Below are 19,650 nucleotides of genomic sequence, written 5' to 3'. Positions count from 1 at the left end.
CTCTGTCCATAGTTCTTCAGACACTCTATCAGATCTAATTGTTTAAAATAGTCCTGGGAGCCACAGTGTGCTGGCATAAGTCCTTTTGAAGGAGGTCGCCATTACTGTCATTATCCCTACCATAAAGGTGTTGTCATCTGCATATCTGAGGTTATTGATATTTCTCCCAGCAATCTTGATTCCAGCTTGTGCGTTATCCAGCCCGGCATTTCCCATGATATACTCTGCATAGAAGTTAAATAAGCAGGGTGACAATATACAGCCTTGACATGTTCCTTTCCCGATTTGAAACCAGTCTGTTGTTTCACGTCCAGTTTTAACTGTTGTTTCTTGACCTGCATACAGATTTCTTAGGAGCAGGTCAGGTGATCTGGTATTCCCATCTCTTGAAGAATTTTCCATAGTTTGTTGTGATCCACACAGTCAAAGGCTTTGGCGTAGTCAATAAAGCAGAAGTATATGTTTTCTGGAACTCTCTTTCTTTTTCGATTATCCACTGGATGTTGGCTGTTTGATCTTTGGATATTCTGCCATTTCTGCATCCAGCTTGAACATCTGAAAGTTCACAGTTCACATACTGTTGAAGCCTGGCTTGGAGAATTTTGAGCATTACTTTGCTAATGTGTGAGATGAATGCAATTTTGTGGTAGTTTGAGCATTCTTTGGCATTGCCTTTCTTTGGGATTGGAATGAAAACTGGCCTTTTGCAGTCCTGTGGCCACTGCTGAGTTTTTCAGATTTGCTGGCATATTGAGTGCAGCACTTTCACAGCATCATCTTTTAGGGTTTGAAATAGCTCAAGTAGTGATGCTTCCTAAGGCTCACTTGACATTCCAGGATGTCTGGCTCTAGGTGAGTGATCATACCATTGTGGTTATTTGGGTCATGAAGATCTTTAGTTCTTCTGTGTTCTTGCCACCTCTTCTTAATATTTTCTGTTAGGTCCATACCATTTCTGTCCTTTATTGTGCCCACCTTTGCATGAAATGTTCCCTTAGAATCTCTTATTTTCTTGAAGAGATCTCTAGTCTTTCCTATTCTATTGTTTTCTTCTATTTCTTTGCATTGATCATTGAGGAATATTTTCTTATCTCTCCTTGAGTATTCTGCTGAATATTCATTGGAAGGACTGATGATGAAGCTGAAACTCCAAAACTTTGGCCACCTGATGCGAAGAACTGACTCATTGGAAAAGACCCTGATGCTGGGAAAGATTGAGGGCAGGAGGAGAAGGGGATGACAGAGGATAAGATGGTTGGATGGCATCACTGAATTGATGGGCATGAGTTTGAGTAAGCTCTGAGAGATGGTGAAGGACAGGGAAGCCTGGTGTGCTGCAGTCCATGGGTTTGCAAAAAGTTGGACATGACTAAGTAACTAAACTGAACTGACTGAACTGATCCCTACCACAGTTTGGCCTCAGGCCAAGCTAAAGAGAAGGAACACAGCTACATCCATCAGCAGAAAATTGGATTAAAGATTTAATGAGCATGGCCTGCCCACCAGAGCAAGACCTAGTTTTCTCCACAGCCAGTCCATCCCACCAGGAAGCTTCCACGAGCCTTTTATCTTCATCTTTCAGAGGCAGACAGACTGAAAGCAACAATTACAGGAAACTAACCAAACATCACGTGGATCACAGCCTTGTCAAACTCATTGAAACTATGAGCCATCTGTGTAGGGTCACCCGAGACGAATGGGTCATGGCAGAGAGTTCTGACGAAACGTGGTCCACTGGAGAAGGGAATGGCAGACCACTTCAGTATTCTTGCCTTGAGAACACCATGAACTGTATGAAAAGGCAAAAGGATATGACATTGAAAGATGTACTCCTCAGGTCAGTAAGTGTCCAATATGCTACTGGAGAAAAGTGGAGAAACAGTCCAGAAGGGATGAAGAGGCTGAGCCAAAGCATAAACAGTGCTCAGTTGTGGATGTGTCTGGTGGTGCAAGTAAAGTCTAGTGCTCTAAAGAACAATATTGCATAGGAACCTGGAATGTTAGGTCCACAAATCAAAGTAAATTGGAATTGGTCAAACAGAGACGGCAAGAGTGAACATTGACATTTTAGGAATCAGTGAGCTAAAATGGACTGGAATGGGTGAATTTAATTCAGATGACCATTATAGCTGCTACTGTGGGCAAGAACCCCTTAGAGGAAATGAGTAACCCTCATAGTCAACAAGAGAGTCCAAAATGCAGTACTTGGGTGCAATCTCAAAAATGATAGAATAATCTCTCTTCGTTTTCAAGGCAAACCATTCAGTATCACAGTAATCCATGTCTATACCCCAACCACTAATGCCAAAGAAGCTGAAGTTGAATGGTTCTTTGAAGACCTACAAGAACTTATAGAAGTAATATAAAAGAAAAATGTCCTTTTCATCATAGAGGACTGGAATGCAAAAGTAGGAAGTCAAGAGACACCTGGAGTAACAGACAAGTTTGGCCTTGGAGTACAAAATGAAGCCAGGCAAAGGCTAACAGAGTTTTGCCAACAGAACACACTGGTCATAGCAAACACCCTCTTCCAACAACACGAGAGAAGACTCTACACATGGACATCACCATGTGGGCAATACCAAAATCAGATTGATTATATTCTTTGGAGCTCTATACAAAGTCAGCAAAAACAAGACCAGGAGCTGGCTATGGCTCAGATTATGAACTCTTTATTGCAAAATTCAGACATAAATTGAAGAAAGTAGAGAACATCACTAGGCCAATCAGAATGGCCATCACCAAAAGTCAAAAATCATAAAAGCTAATGAGCATGTGGAGGAAAAGGAATCCTTGTATATTGTTGGTAAGAATGTAAATTGCAGACATTATGTAAAACAGTATGGATGTTCCTTAAACTAAAAATAGAGCTCTCATATGATCCAGTGATCCTACATTTGTGCAAAAATCCAGAAAACTCTAATTCAAATAGATGCATGCAGGCCAGTGTTCATAGCAGCATTATTCACAATAGCCAAGATACGAAAGCAACCTAAATGTCCATTGACAGATGAGTGAATAAAGATGTGGTATATATACACAATGGAGTACTACTCAGCCATAAAGAAAGAATGGGTTGATGCCATTTGCAACAATATGAATTGACCTAGAAATTATCATACTAAGTGAAGTCAGTCAGAAGGAGAAAGACAAATAACATATGATATCACTTACACGTGGCATCTAAAGCATGATACAAATGGACTTACTTACAAAACATAAACAGACCCACAGACTTAGAAAAAGAACTTATAGTTATCAGGGAAAGGATGGAGAAAGGCATAGACTGGGAGTTTGGAACTGACATGTAGATACTGCTTATTTAAAATATGTAACCAACAAAGACTTATTGTATAGCAGAAAGTTATGGTGAACAGTTTTCTTCCTAGACATGGAAGACATGATAAGAACTTGACTTTTTAAGGAAAGGAAATTGTAGGCATAAAAACAACTTCCAGATTTAGGGATAGGAAATGTTGAAAAAGTTGCTAAGGTGCTTTTTAGCTAATTCTAATAATCTTTTAGAAGTCATCTTTTCTGTATGGATACAATAGGAAAAAGAACTAAAGATACACTGAGACAGTTAACAGCATCAAATATTGTGATCATCTGTATACCAAAAGCATTCTTTTTCAATCATTTTTATAAATTGAAATATAGTTAATAAGCAGTGATTTGTTAACTTCAAGTGCATAGCAGTGATCATATATATATGTATACATACCTCTCTCTATATATACACATACCTATATATATATGTATTTAGATTCTTTTCCATTGTAGGTTATTAGAAGATATTGAATATAGCTCCCTGTGATATATACTAATAGTAGGTTCCTTAGGTTCCTTATTATTTATTTTATGCAACATATGCACACTACCAAAAGCATTCTTAAATGTGGAATTGTGCATAAAATGTTCCTAGATAGTACCTACAGACAATGGGCTGACTCTATCCCATTCCCTATGAAATCAATAATGAAACAATTGGCACATTTTTCCATTGTGTGTGTGTAAATTAATAGCTACTTTTTAAAGTAAATAGAGTAATAGTTTTGGAAAAAGTGGCAACGAGAGTTTCCTATCCCCTCAAGATTGGACAAAGAAAATTACTTACATTCCTATGTTAGATTTCTAGAGATTGATTAAGCTGGAGGTTTGTTCCTAGGAGGTTGAAGTATATGGAGAGAGAGCTTGAAGATTTGTTATGGCATGGATACAGGCTTAGTTGTTCAATCATGTCTGACTCCTTGTGACCCCACGGACTGTAGCTCATCAGGATCCTATGTCTGTGGGATTTTTCAGGCCAGAATACCCGAGTGGGTTGCCATTTCCTCCTCTAGAGGAACTTCACAACACAGTCCTGCATTTCAGGTGGATTCTTTACCCATTGAGCCATCAGGGAAACCCAATAGATGTCATGGAGAGAGGAGTAAATCCAAATTACCCTGTTTAGGGTGTAAATGTAGTCACTTAGGCATGAATCACTTCCAGGGTCTGGCTTGCCTGAGTTATTCATACAGGAAAAACAGAAGTCTTTATGTCAGAGACAGAGTTCTTTTGGAGAAGGGGTTGGGGATGAATGGAGCAGGGAGGAAAGGAGAAGGGACCAGGGACAGGAGTGTTGAAATGTGAGCTCATGGGAGATAATAAAGAGAAACAAAACTAGTCCGAAAATCTTGAATAATATAGCTGTGTCAGAAGTCATTTCCCTGCAGCATCTTTCATATGGTCAAAGAGAAGGAAGATTTAAGAAGTTATCGGTAAATCAAACCAACAGTGGGAACACATACACATTCCAAATACTTGTGTGCAACATTCTGCAAAGGTGAAGAATTCCTGTATGACACATTTTATCTGTTAAAAATGATGCCTTTTCTTTATTGCTTAGAATTGCAACACTGTAGATTGTGTTGGTGGTTTTATTTTTGGAGTATTTATTAGTCAATCAGTCAATTAGTATTTACTGAGCTTCTGCCCAGCACGTAGGGCATGCTCATCAAATTTGCAAATGACACAAATCTTGGAGGATGTTAAATACATTGGATGAGAGACATAGCATCCAAAAAGATTTTGACAGCCTGGAGCAATGGGCTGAATCTAACAAGATGAAATATATTGTGGATAAATATAAATTCCTGTCCTTGGATTCACAAAACTAACTGCATATGTACAGGATGGGGTAGATATGCTTTAACAGTCAGCTCAACTTAATTTATCAGTTTTAGCTATATGATGTCATTGCCAGAAATGTAGCATACAAGTTTGGATTACATTAAGGTGATAATCTTATTTCAATTTGGTGAGAGGCCACATGTAGAGATTGTAGTATTTCTGGAGCCATATTTTAAAAGAGAGACCCAAAGCCATGTCATATTTAGAACACCACAGAAGCCAAACACATTTATCTTGAAGAAAAGACTTGGGAGAAAAATATGTGTGAACTCTTGTGTGGGAAAGGGATTGGATTTGTTTCATGTGGTCTCAGTAATTAGAGCTGGGGCCTAAGAATTGAATTTATAAAGAGACATCTTCCAGTTCATTTAGAATAGTAAAAGCTGTTCAAAGATGAAAGGTTTCCCAAAGTCTGCCGAGTCAGAATAGTGCAGCAGGTGAATCTCAGAGTCCTCATTTTGGGGATAATACTAATAACATGGCAGAGGGGGATCTGAGAACCTGGTAAGATACTATAAGTGAAGCTCAAAACACTGCCAGGAAAATGGCAAATGATTATATTGCTCATTCGGGTTGTTACCCTTCTTATGATGATATAAAACCTGAATCATCACTGTGTTGAGTTAAAGCAAAGTAACTCAATGGGTAGGTCTGATAAACTAGATGGTGGCTATTTCCAAATGCTAACTGGGTGTAGCTAATTAAAATTGATTAAAACAGTCTCTAGAACCAGTCACTCCTCTATGTGACTTTGAAAAATGTAACCTTTTTATATTTAATTGTCTATGATTCCATTTCATTACTTGGAGATAATCCCAAATCTGTCTCAGGTTGTTGTAAAGATAAAAGAAAACTTTAGGACAATACTCAGTATGCTAGCTTCTCAATAAATGTGAGCACTTTTGATAATGCTGAAGGAGTCAATAAAGAATCCTTGTAGGATTTAGGACTTGAGATATATATTTTGAAAATACTAAGAATTTAAGTAAATGAAAAAGCAGTAGCAAGTTTATCACCATATGGAAATAGCTTAAATATAACATTAAAATAGAATTAAGCATTGTGTGATTATCAGACAGTGAGGAAATCTCACCATTTAAGTGAAGTTGACTCTTGGTGACCAGTTGGAAATAAAAGTGGATGGAACAAGAGAGGGAAAACCTCAGAAGACCTTTAGTTTAGGACAGTAAGCAGAGTGGCATTCCACATGCTTTCAGGTAGAGGATGAAACATACATGTGATATTTTAAAATAACCTTATGAAGTTTTCAGAATAAACTGTCGTCCTTATGCTTAAAAATTATAGATGGAATAGTTGAATCTTTTATGCAAATCCTTCTTTAACCTAGAAATAGAAATTCTATTTTAGGACAATTTCTATTTCAGAAAGTCCAAACACTTTTTCCTTCATAAAGTTTTCCCTTCAGATTCATATCTGTAGGGAAAAGTAGTTTTCTTTTTTTGTTTGAAATCTTTAGCATTCAAGATGATGATCTTTATATTTGTATCACCCATCCTCATCTTCTGAGAGTGAGTCTGAATTTCAGATCTGTTGCCAAACCACTTGTATTTAATCTATGAGAGAGATGTTATTCAAAATGCTTAAAATGGTTTTGCTTTAAAATGAGATCCGTCAAATTAATGAAACTTATATTCTTGGGAGGCTCATAAGTCAGTTCTAGGAAGATAGGTCCCACAAAGAAAGTCCCAAAAGAGGTTCTACACCACACATTTATGGATTAAGGCACAACTTTTCGAAGCAACTCCATGAAAAAGACAATAAACTTCAATACTTGAGTGAAAAACAACTGTCATCTTTTATAGCGATTCACATACTTTTAGTATACTAAAAATACTCTATGCTTTCATACATACAAACTCCTTGAGGAAATGATTATGATTTTATTTATTTTTTTGGTGTAACTTACAGGGCCACTGTAGATTCTGGGTTCATGCTGCGCTGAAGTAAATTAAAATTAGGACGATATAGACAACAGAAAAACTGCAAAACTATTTCTCCAATGAGGAAGTCAGCATAGGGACTCTGCCTATTTTTTCCCCAGCCTGAATCAGCATTATTTTGTTTTCGTGTTGTTCTTGGTGGTGGTGGTAGCAGTAGCAGCCAGCCTAAGTAGAAAAGCAACAGAAATCTGGCATTTCAGTGACACAAGAGATTGTTGATAATTACAGGGGGGGCCTGGTATTTTTTCCCTTGATTTCCTAGAATCTTGAATTATGCTCCTCTCTAATCAGGCATGAGGATGGTGAGGAATTCTACCTTTTTAAATTTTTTTTGAGTCTTATATACTCTGGAGCTCAAAGGAATGAGTACAGCCTATCACAGAGACACAAATTTGACCCCCCCTCCAAAAAAAAAAATCAATAAAGTAAAATTTGAAGGCCTGAGAGAATGAAGGCTTGAGAATGACATGCCCCCTTGTATCTTCTTTCTGAAATGTTTTTGGGGATCTTGTGAGGGCGTAAAGCTTTACTACAGCTGCTATTAGTTTTGCCAATTCATTCCTTCAAGCCTCCCCAATAAACATGTCCAAACTCCTCTAATCCTCAGAGAGGTGGCGAAAGATAGAGAGGAAGTTCACTTAAGCAGAAGGCTTTCTTTTTACAGATCAGAAATTCCATCGTATATATTCCCATTCCCTTAAATAACTGGCAAGGGGATCATCAGAATGAGCTATGGCCAAGAGCCCCCATCACGGTCACAGTTTCAGTGTGATGGCGCCCCAGACCTGAATTGCAAAGTAGTTTAGGGAATCTTGGAATATAAAACATGATACAGAACACCAAAGAGGATTTAATCTTATTTATAGAAAGGTAGTTGGCGGTGGTGGGTGGGGGAGAGGCCGCAACAGGCAAGAGTGACTTGGGATCATCATTAATCATTTTTTAAGTACCAACAAAGTGAAAACATTCTTCTGGAATTCACTGCAAGTGACACTGAATCCTTCTACTAAGTAAATATGTGATGAGTTGATAAAAAAAAAAAAAGAAAAAAGAAAAGAAGGTCCTGAACTCTTGACTACAGATATAATACAGTGAATACAGAAAATCAAAAGCATGCTTTCTATCTGACTCAAAATGAAGGTGCACTTAAACTTGTAAAAGACAACATTTTTATTTGAATGATATGACAGAACTGTCACAGGAGTGTTACCTGCTATAAAGAAAGCCAAAGAATTATTACCTTTATTAGACCAGTGACACTGAGCTTTAGCCATACATTTCTAACTTCTGTCCCTCTACAGAGACAATTTTCTTTTCTTAAATAAACTGTCATGCTAGTGTTAATATATTGTTGGCTCTCTCATGCTCTGAGAATACTGCTGATATAAAACATGTATATGTTAGATTGGTAATAGTATCTTTAGTGGAGCTGACTAGAACAAATGTGTTTCCCTCATGGCTGCGCTAATGTGATAAAGGAAAATTGGCTGTTCATCAGCTTTTGGCTGGGTAAAGACAGTAGAGATGGAACCACATTCTTTTTTATGCATTAATACCTTCGAGAACTTTCCACAAGTTATATTTCATGTGCCTGCATGTTGCGCAGAGATGTTGTAAAACATGAGATAATGCTACAAATAACAAAGTAGAAAAGGCTGTATCTTTTATAATGATAACAGTCAAACACCAAATGACAGTAACAGGCTGTAAAAAATGGCATGCAAAAAAAAAAAAAAAAAAAAAAGGCAGCGGAAGGGTATATATCCAGGTCCGTGAGGAGCTAGTGTGTGATTTTTGGTCTTTATGTTAACGCTTTGTTTTATAATTAAGTCAAATGGAACACAGGGTCTATGCATTTAGGAAAAAATATAGTTTTAAATGAAAGCAGGTTGGATAGAGAGGAAAAAAGCCAAACTAATAAGTTTTTGAAGAACTGATATATTGATATTGCCAAGATATTTTTATAATTGCCAATAGTGTGTGTGTGTAATTTTTTTTTTAAAGATGGGGACTTTGAAAAGAGTTTCTAAGGCAATTACTCACATGATTTAAAAATATTGGAGGATGGTTGCTTATTTTCATTAATATTTGAAAGGCTGTTTTATTTTGAATGCTACATTTGATGTTTTTATTTAAGATGTTAGCATCTAAACTTCAACTACAAGATATTACGTTTCTCTCAATGAAGTAATCTGCATAACTTTTTATGATATAATCCAGGGGTAGACAAATTATAGCTGGCCACCTATTTTTATAAAAGTTTTGCTGGAACACATTTGTGCCCATTCATGTGTGTATTGTTTGTGGCTGATTTTTCCTGTTACAGCAGAGTTGAACAGTTGTGACCTGAACCATTTAGACCACAAAATCAAATCATTTGGCATACAAATAAAAAATATTTATCTGTTTACAGAAGAAGCTTGTTGACTTCTGGTATAGAGGGTTGTTAGGGTACCTGATTTACTAGCCTAGACTATGATCAGCAGATTTTTGTTATCTGTATGGAGAAGTGCAGGTGAAAATTACCAACTGGATACCAACACCCAAGAAAATAAATGTTTATAAGGAATTTTTGTGTCAGTAACCTAAATTGAATTATATTCATATGTAATACATTTCTAGTATATCTGGTTTTGAATATTTTTGCCTTTTGCATTCATTTCTGTTTATTTCCAAATATGACTGTAACAAATTTAACTAATAGCTTAAAGAAGCAGTGTCTCCAGAACAACTTATGAAGGCATGGAAGATAGAACTGTGAAATATATGGGACAAACAGTTATGCATACCTTTGAATACCCTGGTATATATGATCCAGCACAGAATTATTATATATAGGTTTATATCTAGATATACAAACACAATATATATCATTTGACCATTAAAATAAATTCCCAGTCTTTCCAACTGAAGGAAGTGGAGAAGTGGGAAATTAACTTGAGAAAGCTTGCTAATGGCAGTTATTATAAACTAAAAGGTTATGCAATTAAAATAATAATGGCAATAATTTCTTACAGGTACATCAGACAAAAATCAGTTTCTTCATCAATGGTTTGGAAAAGGATAATGCAGCTTTTGATGCAAGAACTCTAAGTGGTTCAGTTACAGATTTTGCCTCTGGTGCTATGCAAATAGGACAGAGCTTAAATGGTAAGTTTAGATTTCAGAAAATTATTTGGTTTATTTAATTGTTCCTTGAAAAATGTGTCAAAAATATTTCAAAATACCCAGGTGTATTTGTTTCCTAGGGCTTCTGTAATACATTAGCACCACTTGGGTGACAGTAATAATAAAGCTGAGTTCATTCCCCTGTGGTTCTGGAGTGTAGAAGTCTGAAATCAAGACCTCAGTGTTGGCCTCTTCTGGAAGTTCTGAGGGGGAGTTCATTCCATGCCGCTCTCTTTCTGGGGGCTTCTAGCAATACTTAGTGTTCCTTGGCTTGTAGCTATTAATATATAACTTCAGTCTTTGCCTCCATCTTCACCTGGCCTTCTCTTCATCTCCCCTTCTCTTTTAAAGACACTTGTGATCAGATTTAGGTCACAGCCTAATCCAGTATTTTCTCATCTCGACATCCTTAATTACATCTGCAAAGACTCTTTTTCCAAATAAAGTCACAATTGCAGGTAGTCTTATTTGTTGAAGGCCATTATTTAACCCACTATATCAGAGAATCTTTAAAATGTCTTTATCATTATTTTTTCAAAGTAAGAACAATATGTAATAAACTGTATTTTTAAAGTTTATTTTTATCGAAGTAAAGTGGAGTTACAGTGTTGTATTAATTTCTATTCTACAGCAGAGTGACTTGGTTACATATATATATATATATATATATATATATTCATTCTTTTTTGTATTTTTTCCATTATGGTTATCATAGGATATTGGATATCTTTCCCTTGCTATACAGTAGAATCTTGTCATTTATCCATTCTATATGTACCAGTTTGCATCTGCTAACCCTGGATTCCCAATCCACCTCTCTCCCGCTCCCCTCCCCCTTGGCAACTACAGTCTGTCTTCTGTGTTTCTGATTTTGTTTCTGTTTCATAGATAGGTTCATTTGTGTTAAATTTTAGATTCCACATACAAGTGATATTTTATGGCATTTGTCTTTCTCTGACTTACTTCAGATACTCTAGTTGCATCAATGTTGCTGCAAATGACATTCTTTCATTCTTTTGTTCGGTGCAGTAGCATGCTCTTGTATATAGGTACCACCTCTTCTTTAACCATTCATCTGTTAATGGACATTTCGTTGGTTTCCATGTCTAGGCTGTTGTGAATAATGCTGCTATGAACATAGGGGTGCATATATCTTTCTGAATTGTATTTTGTCTGGATATATGACCAGGAGTGGAATTGCTCAATCATATGGTAATTCTGGTTTTGATTTTCTGCTGCTGCTGCTGCTGCTAAGTCGCTTAAGTTGTGTTCGACTCTGTGCGACCCCATATGGCAGCCCACCAGGCGCCCCCATCCCTGGGATTCTCCAGGCAAGAACACTGGAGTGGATTGCCATTTCCTTCTCCAATGCATAAACGTGAAAAGGGAAAGTGTTTCCACAGTGGCTGCATCGATTTCCACTCACAGCAGTGTTGGAGGGTGCCCTTTCCTCCACACCCTCTTCAGCATTTGCTATTTATAGATTTTTAAAATTGGTGGCCATTCTGCCTGGCATAAGGTGGTAAGTCATTGTAGTTTTGATTTTCATTTCTCTAAGAATTAGCGATTTGAGTACCTTTTCATGTTCCTATTGGCCATCTGTATTTCTTCTTAAGCTATATTTTCTTCTTCCTTTTTATGGTTTGGATTTTATTATATGACTTGTTACAGTAGAACTTAGAATACTAGATAGAAACTGGAAAATAATGGAACAGTCAACATGGAATAAACTAGGTTGATAGTGTTCATATCTTTCTACCCTGAAAATAGGCCATATAGTTTTAAGAAGATAGTGTCATATCCTGAAAAGAACAGAAGCTGAATTTAGAATTCTCTTGCAGTAACTAGCACATTGGTCTACAAAATTGCCTATACTTAAAAATGGGAATATTAATTGCTTTATATTATTAAACAGTAAATGATCATTATAAGAAAAACTAAACAACATTAAACTCTACAAAATAGGAAGGATTTTCCTTATTTTTACCTTTATAGATAGAGAGAGTTAATTTTCTTATAACCTTCCACCATTTTTGTACATATAGCTAGAGATGTGGTTATAAATATAATAATTTTCCAAAAATGAAATTATCATACATATGCTTTCTCTGAGCCTTCTAGAAATAAATACTTCCCCTCCAAATGTTATGAGAAACATTTTAATATGCCTTCTCATTTAAAATGACTGCATTGTGCACAGTTGTATAGCTGTAATCAAAACTTTTTAAACACAATCTTATTTTATTTTATTTTATTTTATTTTATTTTTTTGTTTTTTATTTTTAAATTTTAAAATCTTTAATTCTTACATGCATTCCCAAACATGAACCCCCCTCCCACCTCCCTCCCCACAACATCCCTCTGGGTCATCCCCATGCACCAGCCCCAAGCATGCTGCATCCTGCGTCAGACATAGACTGGCGATTCAATTCACATGATAGTATACATGTTAGAATGTCATTCTCCCAAATCATCCCACCCTCTCCCTCTCCCTCTGAGTCCAAAAGTCCGTTATACACATCTGTGTCTCTTTCCCTGTCTTGCATACAGGGTCGTCATTGCCATCTTCCTAAATTCCATATATATGTGTTAGTATACTGTATTGGTGTTTTTCTTTCTGGCTTACTTCACTCTGTATAATCGGCTCCAGTTTCATCCATCGCATCAGAACTGATTCAAATGAATTCTTTTTAATGGCTGAGTAATACTCCATTGTGTATATGTACCACAGCTTTCTTATCCATTCATCTGCTGATGGACATCTAGGTTGTTTCCATGTCCTGGCTATTATAAACAGTGCTGCGATGAACATTGGGGTACATGTGTCTCTTTCAATTCTGATTTCCTCGGTGTGTATGCCCAGAAGTGGGATTGCTGGGTCATAAGGTAGTTCTATTTGCAATTTTTAAGGAATCTCCACACTGTTCTCCATAGTGGCTGTACTAGTTTGCATTCCCACCAACAGTGTAGGAGGGTTCCCTTTTCTCCACACCCTCTCCAGCATTTATTGCTTGCAGATTTTTGGATCGCAGCCATTCTGACTGGTGTGAAGTGGTACCTCATTGTGGTTTTGATTTGCATTTCTCTAATAATGAGTAAACACAATCTTATTAATAGATTACTTCTATTATTTCAAAATTATTAGCAGCTATCTGATTGACAACACTATATATATTTATATATTATATTTGTGTCTATATCTATTATGCATACACATATATGTGCATTTGAGCAATTGTCTGTGCAATTCCTTAAGACCTTTTACTTTGGTGTCAGTTTTCAAGTCCCATTTCTCTGCTTACTAGCCATGTGACCTGAAATAAATTTTTATGTCTCTAAGCTAGAGTTATCTTGAATTTAAAATCATGATGGTGATGATATTACAGTTTCATGATGAGGATCAAATGAGGCTATGTCATAGAAAACAGTACTGTTTTTCCAGCATCTGGTTCTTAGTAGTTGTTCCATATTTGTTGAATGAATGAATGAAAACTGTGCCTTGTGTATACTAAACTATATTAATATGCACTGCTGTTGTTAATTATAATTATTTTGCTAACCTAAATTGATAGAAGTTAGATAGGTTGAAATGGTCATTTTATATTTTAATACATATGAGAATGATTACCCTAAAGCATAAGGACAGATTACCTCATTACCTCATAAGGTTATGAAAATTTACAACCTTATTTAAAAATATAAGTATTTGTCTTAAACACTAACTAACCTGACAAATAATCCTTTTTTTCTTTTCACTTTTGCCATTCTTCTCACCAAAAAGTATTTTTGGAACCTGCCTTAGAATTATTTTGCCATTAGTGAGATTAAGTAGCTTTCTACATATGTCTGGATAATTTGCATGTCATTTATGAATTCCTTATTGATATTGTATATTCATATTTATACTCTGGAAAATCTTATTTGTAAAAGCTCATTAATGTTAATAATATATTACACATCTTTTTTCTAGCTTTTAGATAGTCATAACTTTTCATTATAGAAATTAAAAAATATTCTCTTATATTTTAGTCAAGGCAAAAACATTCATGCAACATAATACATAAATATTAAGGGATACAGCTTTATGAATTTTTAATCTGTATATATACTTGTATAATTCTCATCCAGAAAAAGTTATCAAACAGTTCCTGGATTTCAAACACTCCTGGTGAATACCAGCTCTAAAGGGAAACAAAGTGTCAGTAGAGAAACCTCTATCAGCATAAATTAGTGTTGGCTGTTCTTGAATGTTCAAGCGCTTTAAATCATGCAAGTGAGTACTCTTGTGTATGATTTCTTTTCTAAGCACTATACCAATAAGATATATCTCTATAGTGTGCTGCTATTTCTTTAAGCTTTAGGAAATACTTATTTACTTTTTCAAAGTGGGTATTTTAACCAATGATGTTTGAGAATGTTGGTGTTCCATGTCCTTACCGACACTTAATATTCTCATACATTACTGTTGTTTGCCATTATGGTGGCTTTATGGTGCATTTTCTGATGATTGATGGTATTGAGAACATTTTCATATGCTTCTTGGCCATGGTTATTCTCTTTTGTGAACTACCTATATAAGTTTCTGCTAATTTTTAGTTGAATGGCTTGTCTTTTTTATAGGGAAGGGAAGAGAAAGTCACTCAGTCGTGTCCGACTCTTTGCGACCCCATGGACTGTAGCCTACCAGGCTTCTCAGTCCATGGGATTTTCCAGGCAAGAGTACTGGAGTGGGTTGCCATTTCCTTCTCCAGGGGATCTTCCCGACCCAGGGATTGAACCCGAGTCTCCCACATTGGAGGCAGACACTTTACCCACTGAGCCACAATGGAGGAATTTAATATTTTGTATTTGAATTCTTTGAGAGATAAATGGACTTCAAATATAACCTTCTGAGTTACAGCTAATACTATCAGTTTCCTTTGATCAACAGAAGTTCTTAATTTCAGTGAAGTCCAATTTATGTTTATTTTAAACTTCATGAGGTCGCAAAGAGTCGGACATGACTGAGTGACTGAACTGAACTGAATACTTTTTATGTGATGTTTAGAATATCTTTGCAAGCCCTGAAAATATAAAGTGTAGGAGAACACCCAAAATCTCTAAAAATGTTCTCCTGTGCTTTATTTTAAAAGTGATATTATTTTGCGTCTCAAATTTATTTTTTTCTTTTTTTTTAAAATTTAAAATCTTTAATTCTTACATGCGTTCCCAAACATGAACCCCCGTCCCACCTCCCTCCCCATAACATCTCTCTGGGTCATCCCCATGCACCAGCCCCAAGCATGCTGTTGATTTTTGGGTATAGTATGAAGTAGGAGTCAAGATTCTATTTTCTTCCCCACCTGGAATTTTAATTAACTCTGAAACATTTTCATCACTTCTCCACTACTTTGCAATGGCAGCTTTGTCACAAATTACATCCCTGTTACATGAAGGCAGTGAGTTCCTGAGCTCCCTATTTTGTTTCAGTGATCTGTTTGCCCATACTGCTGCTGCTAAGTCGCTTCAGTCGTGCCCAACTCTGTGCAACACCATAGATGGCAGCCCACCAGGCTCCCCCATCCCTGGGATTCTCTAGGCAGGAACACTGGAGTGGGTTGCCATTTCCTTCTCCAATGCATGAAAGTGAAAAGTCAAAGTGAAGTCGCTCAGTTGTGTCTGACTCTTAGCGACCCCATGGACTGCAGCCTACCAGGCTCCTCCGTCCTTGGGATTTTCCAGGCAAGAGTACTGGAGTGGGGTGCCATTGCCTTCTCCCTGTTTGCCCATACGTATAGTTAAAACATTTAGTTTTCATTTTTTTTAGCCTCATAAGAGTTCTTACTGTCTAGAAGGATTTAATTTCTCCAATTTTTTTAAATCTTTCAAGATTGTCTTGGCTATTATATGAATTTTAGAAAGTTTTTCGATTTTCACAAAATTTTGTGGGAATTTATCCTTAACTCAATTTTGCAAGAATAGATGTGTAGAGAATGTCAAGTCCTCCAATCCATGAGCAGCATATATTCCTTAATTTCTCCCAGCAATATTTTTAGTTTTCTAAATAGTGATCTCATTCATATTTGTAGGACTTAGTCCTGTGTGGTTTTTTTTGTCCTTTTTTTTTTTTTAAGATTCAGTTTCACTTAATACTGTTTTGAAACTTTATTCTCTAGTTTTGTTTCTATTATATAAAATTACCATCAATTTTTATATTGACTTTAAGTTCAATGATCTTGCTGAATTTAAATTCTGATAGTTATACAGTCCTATCATTTATACATAGCAGGCACTCAAATCTTTTCAAATGTTTGCAGTAAATGCCTAACTGGTCATGGAGTTGTCACATAGATATTTATAGGTGTTGTTATAATTAACTTTGAAATAATGCAAAATGTTAATTTTTCCCCATGACCTGATTTATATAGTTATTTAACTTAAGGAAAAATGTATAGATACTTAAATATTCAAAATACACTCTAAAACACTGGTTAAATTTCCAAGCTCTGGTGCCAAACAAATTTAGGGTTGAATTCAATCTATTTGTTTACCTTTGATCTAAGGTATCCCTTTAAGGTTTCTAATTTGTTAAATTATATTTTAATAAATATTTTATAGGGATATTATAAGAATTATATGTATTAGTGTATATATAGAATATATTCTTATCATACAGTAAATTTTAATAAGTGGTAGCTATTATTAACCTCTTTGAAGATCTATTTTCTTATTGTGAAGTGAACATAGCAATTACTTTCCATAGAATTGTTGAGAGATCCAAAGGAAAATGTCTATAAATGACTCCATTATTTTAATTTATATATTCTCTTAGATCAAGCTAAACTTCCATGAAGTAACATTTTAAGGAACCTATATATTTAGAAACTTGGTTTGAGTAATTAGTATTATTGAGAAATTTTATAAAGTACTCTGCATGCAGAAATTCTTAATAACACATTAAATCTTGTGAGCCTTATTTCAATATTTAATTCCCATTAGCACTTCTAAAAGTGTTTTATTGCACCAAATGTTGCTCAAAGTATTCGATAGTGCCATAAATTTGTCCACTCTGCACTGTGGGGTTGAAATGACTTGCTTCTATTCTATTTCAATATACTAAATGTTGAATTAATGATTCCAAAGGACAGTGTGGGCTGAATATGTTATTTGTTTTAAACTGCAAAAAAAAGAAATTTGACTTCTGATTAGAAAGCACATAATTGGGAAAGTGTTTATTTCCAGTGTTACTAAGTTTTTAATATAGTTTTCCTCCTCAAGTTCTGGCATTGGAGAACTACAGGAGGAAAAGATATTTAAAAATAATTTTTATCTTTTTTCCCATCAATCTCTAGGTATGGTTGTACCTACTGTATCTTTTCTCTAATTAGAGATGGCAGGTAGACTGGCTCATTACTTCTGCCTAATGAGCCAGGCTCCATGCCACCTCTCTAATCAGAAAAGAGATAGGTACAGAATGTTCCCACGGACTTATTATAAATCATTTTCTTTCTCTCCCTTGCTCCCTTTTTTAATCAAAAAATTAAGTCACTGTCCTCCATACTTTTGTCTACATCCAAGATGGTTTCATTCAGGAGAGGTAATTGTGCAAGAGATTACCGTAAGCTGAATTAAAGGTGCTCTCATGCAGTACTGGGCCGGCTGTCTCTGCTTTGGAACAGATACTGCCTCAATCACAAGCATATCAAACGAAGGTCTACAGGAAATCAAGATGGCTTTTCTTTCTTTCTCTGGTTAGGCTTACCTTGTTTCCTGTTTCTGTACCCAGGAAGCGACAGCTTCATGTGAGTGTTGGCGGCTAGAAAGCCTTTTCTTTGAGTCTCATCTCCAACTAGCATAACTTTCAAGAAAAATATTGTAGGTTGCCAATGACACTTTCTGTTGCTGTGGGCCTTGTCTTTGCCTCCCCTAGGAAATTAGTCAATGGACCATATGAATTGTTTTTCCTGGGTTCTATATCTGTATTAATGGGATGAGTATGAGTGTGTGTGCTCAGACATCTGATTTGCTTTGGCTGATTTTTAAATATACAAATAGAAACAGCTTAGACCTTCCATATCAACCAATGTGTCAGTTCCTTTTTAAGTACAGTTTGTTCCACTCGTATATTTATTTTAATTCCTTCAGTTGGGCAGAAAACGAAGAGGAGTTGTGGTAACAGCCATGTAATTATAAACAGTCTTTAAAGTCACTGTGGTCATAAACTATAATAGCCCTGCAAATTTTGGATTTAAAAGTAAAAAATCACATAAATCAGTTTTTCAGAGTAATTTCTGAACTCTTATCAACAGAGTTCTAATTTCTTTTTAAATGTTGGCTTCTCTACATTAAGCCATTAAAAGCATGTATACTTTCTTAAGATTACTGGTCATTAAGGAATCAGTAAACTTTTGTTGTATAGCTGTGAAAGCAAATATACAAGGAAGAAAAAGATAATCACCTAATGCTAATGCCAACTTCCGTTCCATTCCGTATTTTCTAGGCATTGTATCTTCATTCACCTGCTTGTTCTTTCTGGAGTTGGAATACTATTTTTATTTCTACTATTGTCCCAAAGGTTATCAATAACATTTCTATCTTCAGCTATGTATGGAAAGTCAGTTTTCCTTTTAGTTTAGCTGGAGATAATACTAAAATTTTTCTGAGAGAATTCTTGTTTTTCATTAGGTAAAAAGTAAAGAAATAGAAAAATGTAGAAATTGATGAACTGAGACAGGTGAATGGAATGGAAACAGACTATAGGAACAAGGTCTATAAAGGTATTAAGAAAACAAACACGTGTTAGTCAGTCGTGTCTGACTCTGTTACTCCCATGGACTATTGCCTGCCAGGCTCTTCTGTCCATGGAATTCTCCAGGCAAGATACTGGAATGGGTAGCCATTCCCTTCTCCAAGGAATCATTCTAACCTAGGGATTGAACCTGACTCTCCCACATTGCAGGAAGACTCTTTACCATCTGAGCTGCCAGGAAAGCCCATATAATGCTGTAAAGTAAGTAAAGTCGCTCAGTCGTGTCCGACTCTCTGGGACCCCATGGACTGTAGCCTACCAGGCTCCTCCCTCCATGGGATTCTCCAAGCAAGAGTACTGGAGTGGGTTGCCATTGCCTTCTCCAGGGGATCTTCCCGACCCAGGTATCGAACCTGGGTCTCCTGCATTCCAGGCAGATGCTTTAACCTCTGAGCCACCAGGGAAGCCCATATAATGCTGTAGAGGAGTTTAATTAAGGATGAAGGAGTTTCAGAGCATTGCAGAAGAGATATCTAGCAATGCTATTAGGACAAGTGACCAACTATGTTACAAAAATAAAAAGATAATTTAAATGTGTACCTTGCAATCATATTAAAT

The 19,650-nt window shown here is 36.1% G+C and overlaps 1 protein-coding gene and 1 non-coding gene across 2 annotated transcripts in view; one reads left to right on the top strand and one right to left on the bottom strand.

Annotated features, from left to right (window-relative positions):
• USH2A (usherin) overlaps positions 1 to 19,650 on the top strand; it is a 983,289-nt gene that overhangs the window by 98,037 nt on the left and 865,602 nt on the right. Inside the window, exon 5 of the mRNA XM_060396021.1 lies at positions 10,154 to 10,286. Coding sequence (XP_060252004.1) covers positions 10,154 to 10,286 — 133 coding nt within the window. The remainder of the gene's footprint in view (positions 1 to 10,153; positions 10,287 to 19,650) is intronic.
• Positions 19,425 to 19,496, bottom strand: TRNAS-GGA (transfer RNA serine (anticodon GGA)). Its single transcript has one exon. It is a non-coding gene; the product is annotated as a tRNA-Ser (tRNA).

The sequence above is a fragment of the Ovis aries genome, chromosome 12 (assembly GCF_016772045.2).
Source record: "Ovis aries strain OAR_USU_Benz2616 breed Rambouillet chromosome 12, ARS-UI_Ramb_v3.0, whole genome shotgun sequence".
NCBI lineage: Eukaryota > Metazoa > Chordata > Mammalia > Artiodactyla > Bovidae > Ovis > Ovis aries.
The sequence above is the reverse complement of the archived record's forward strand: the minus strand, read 5'-3'. Positions and strand labels throughout refer to the sequence as shown.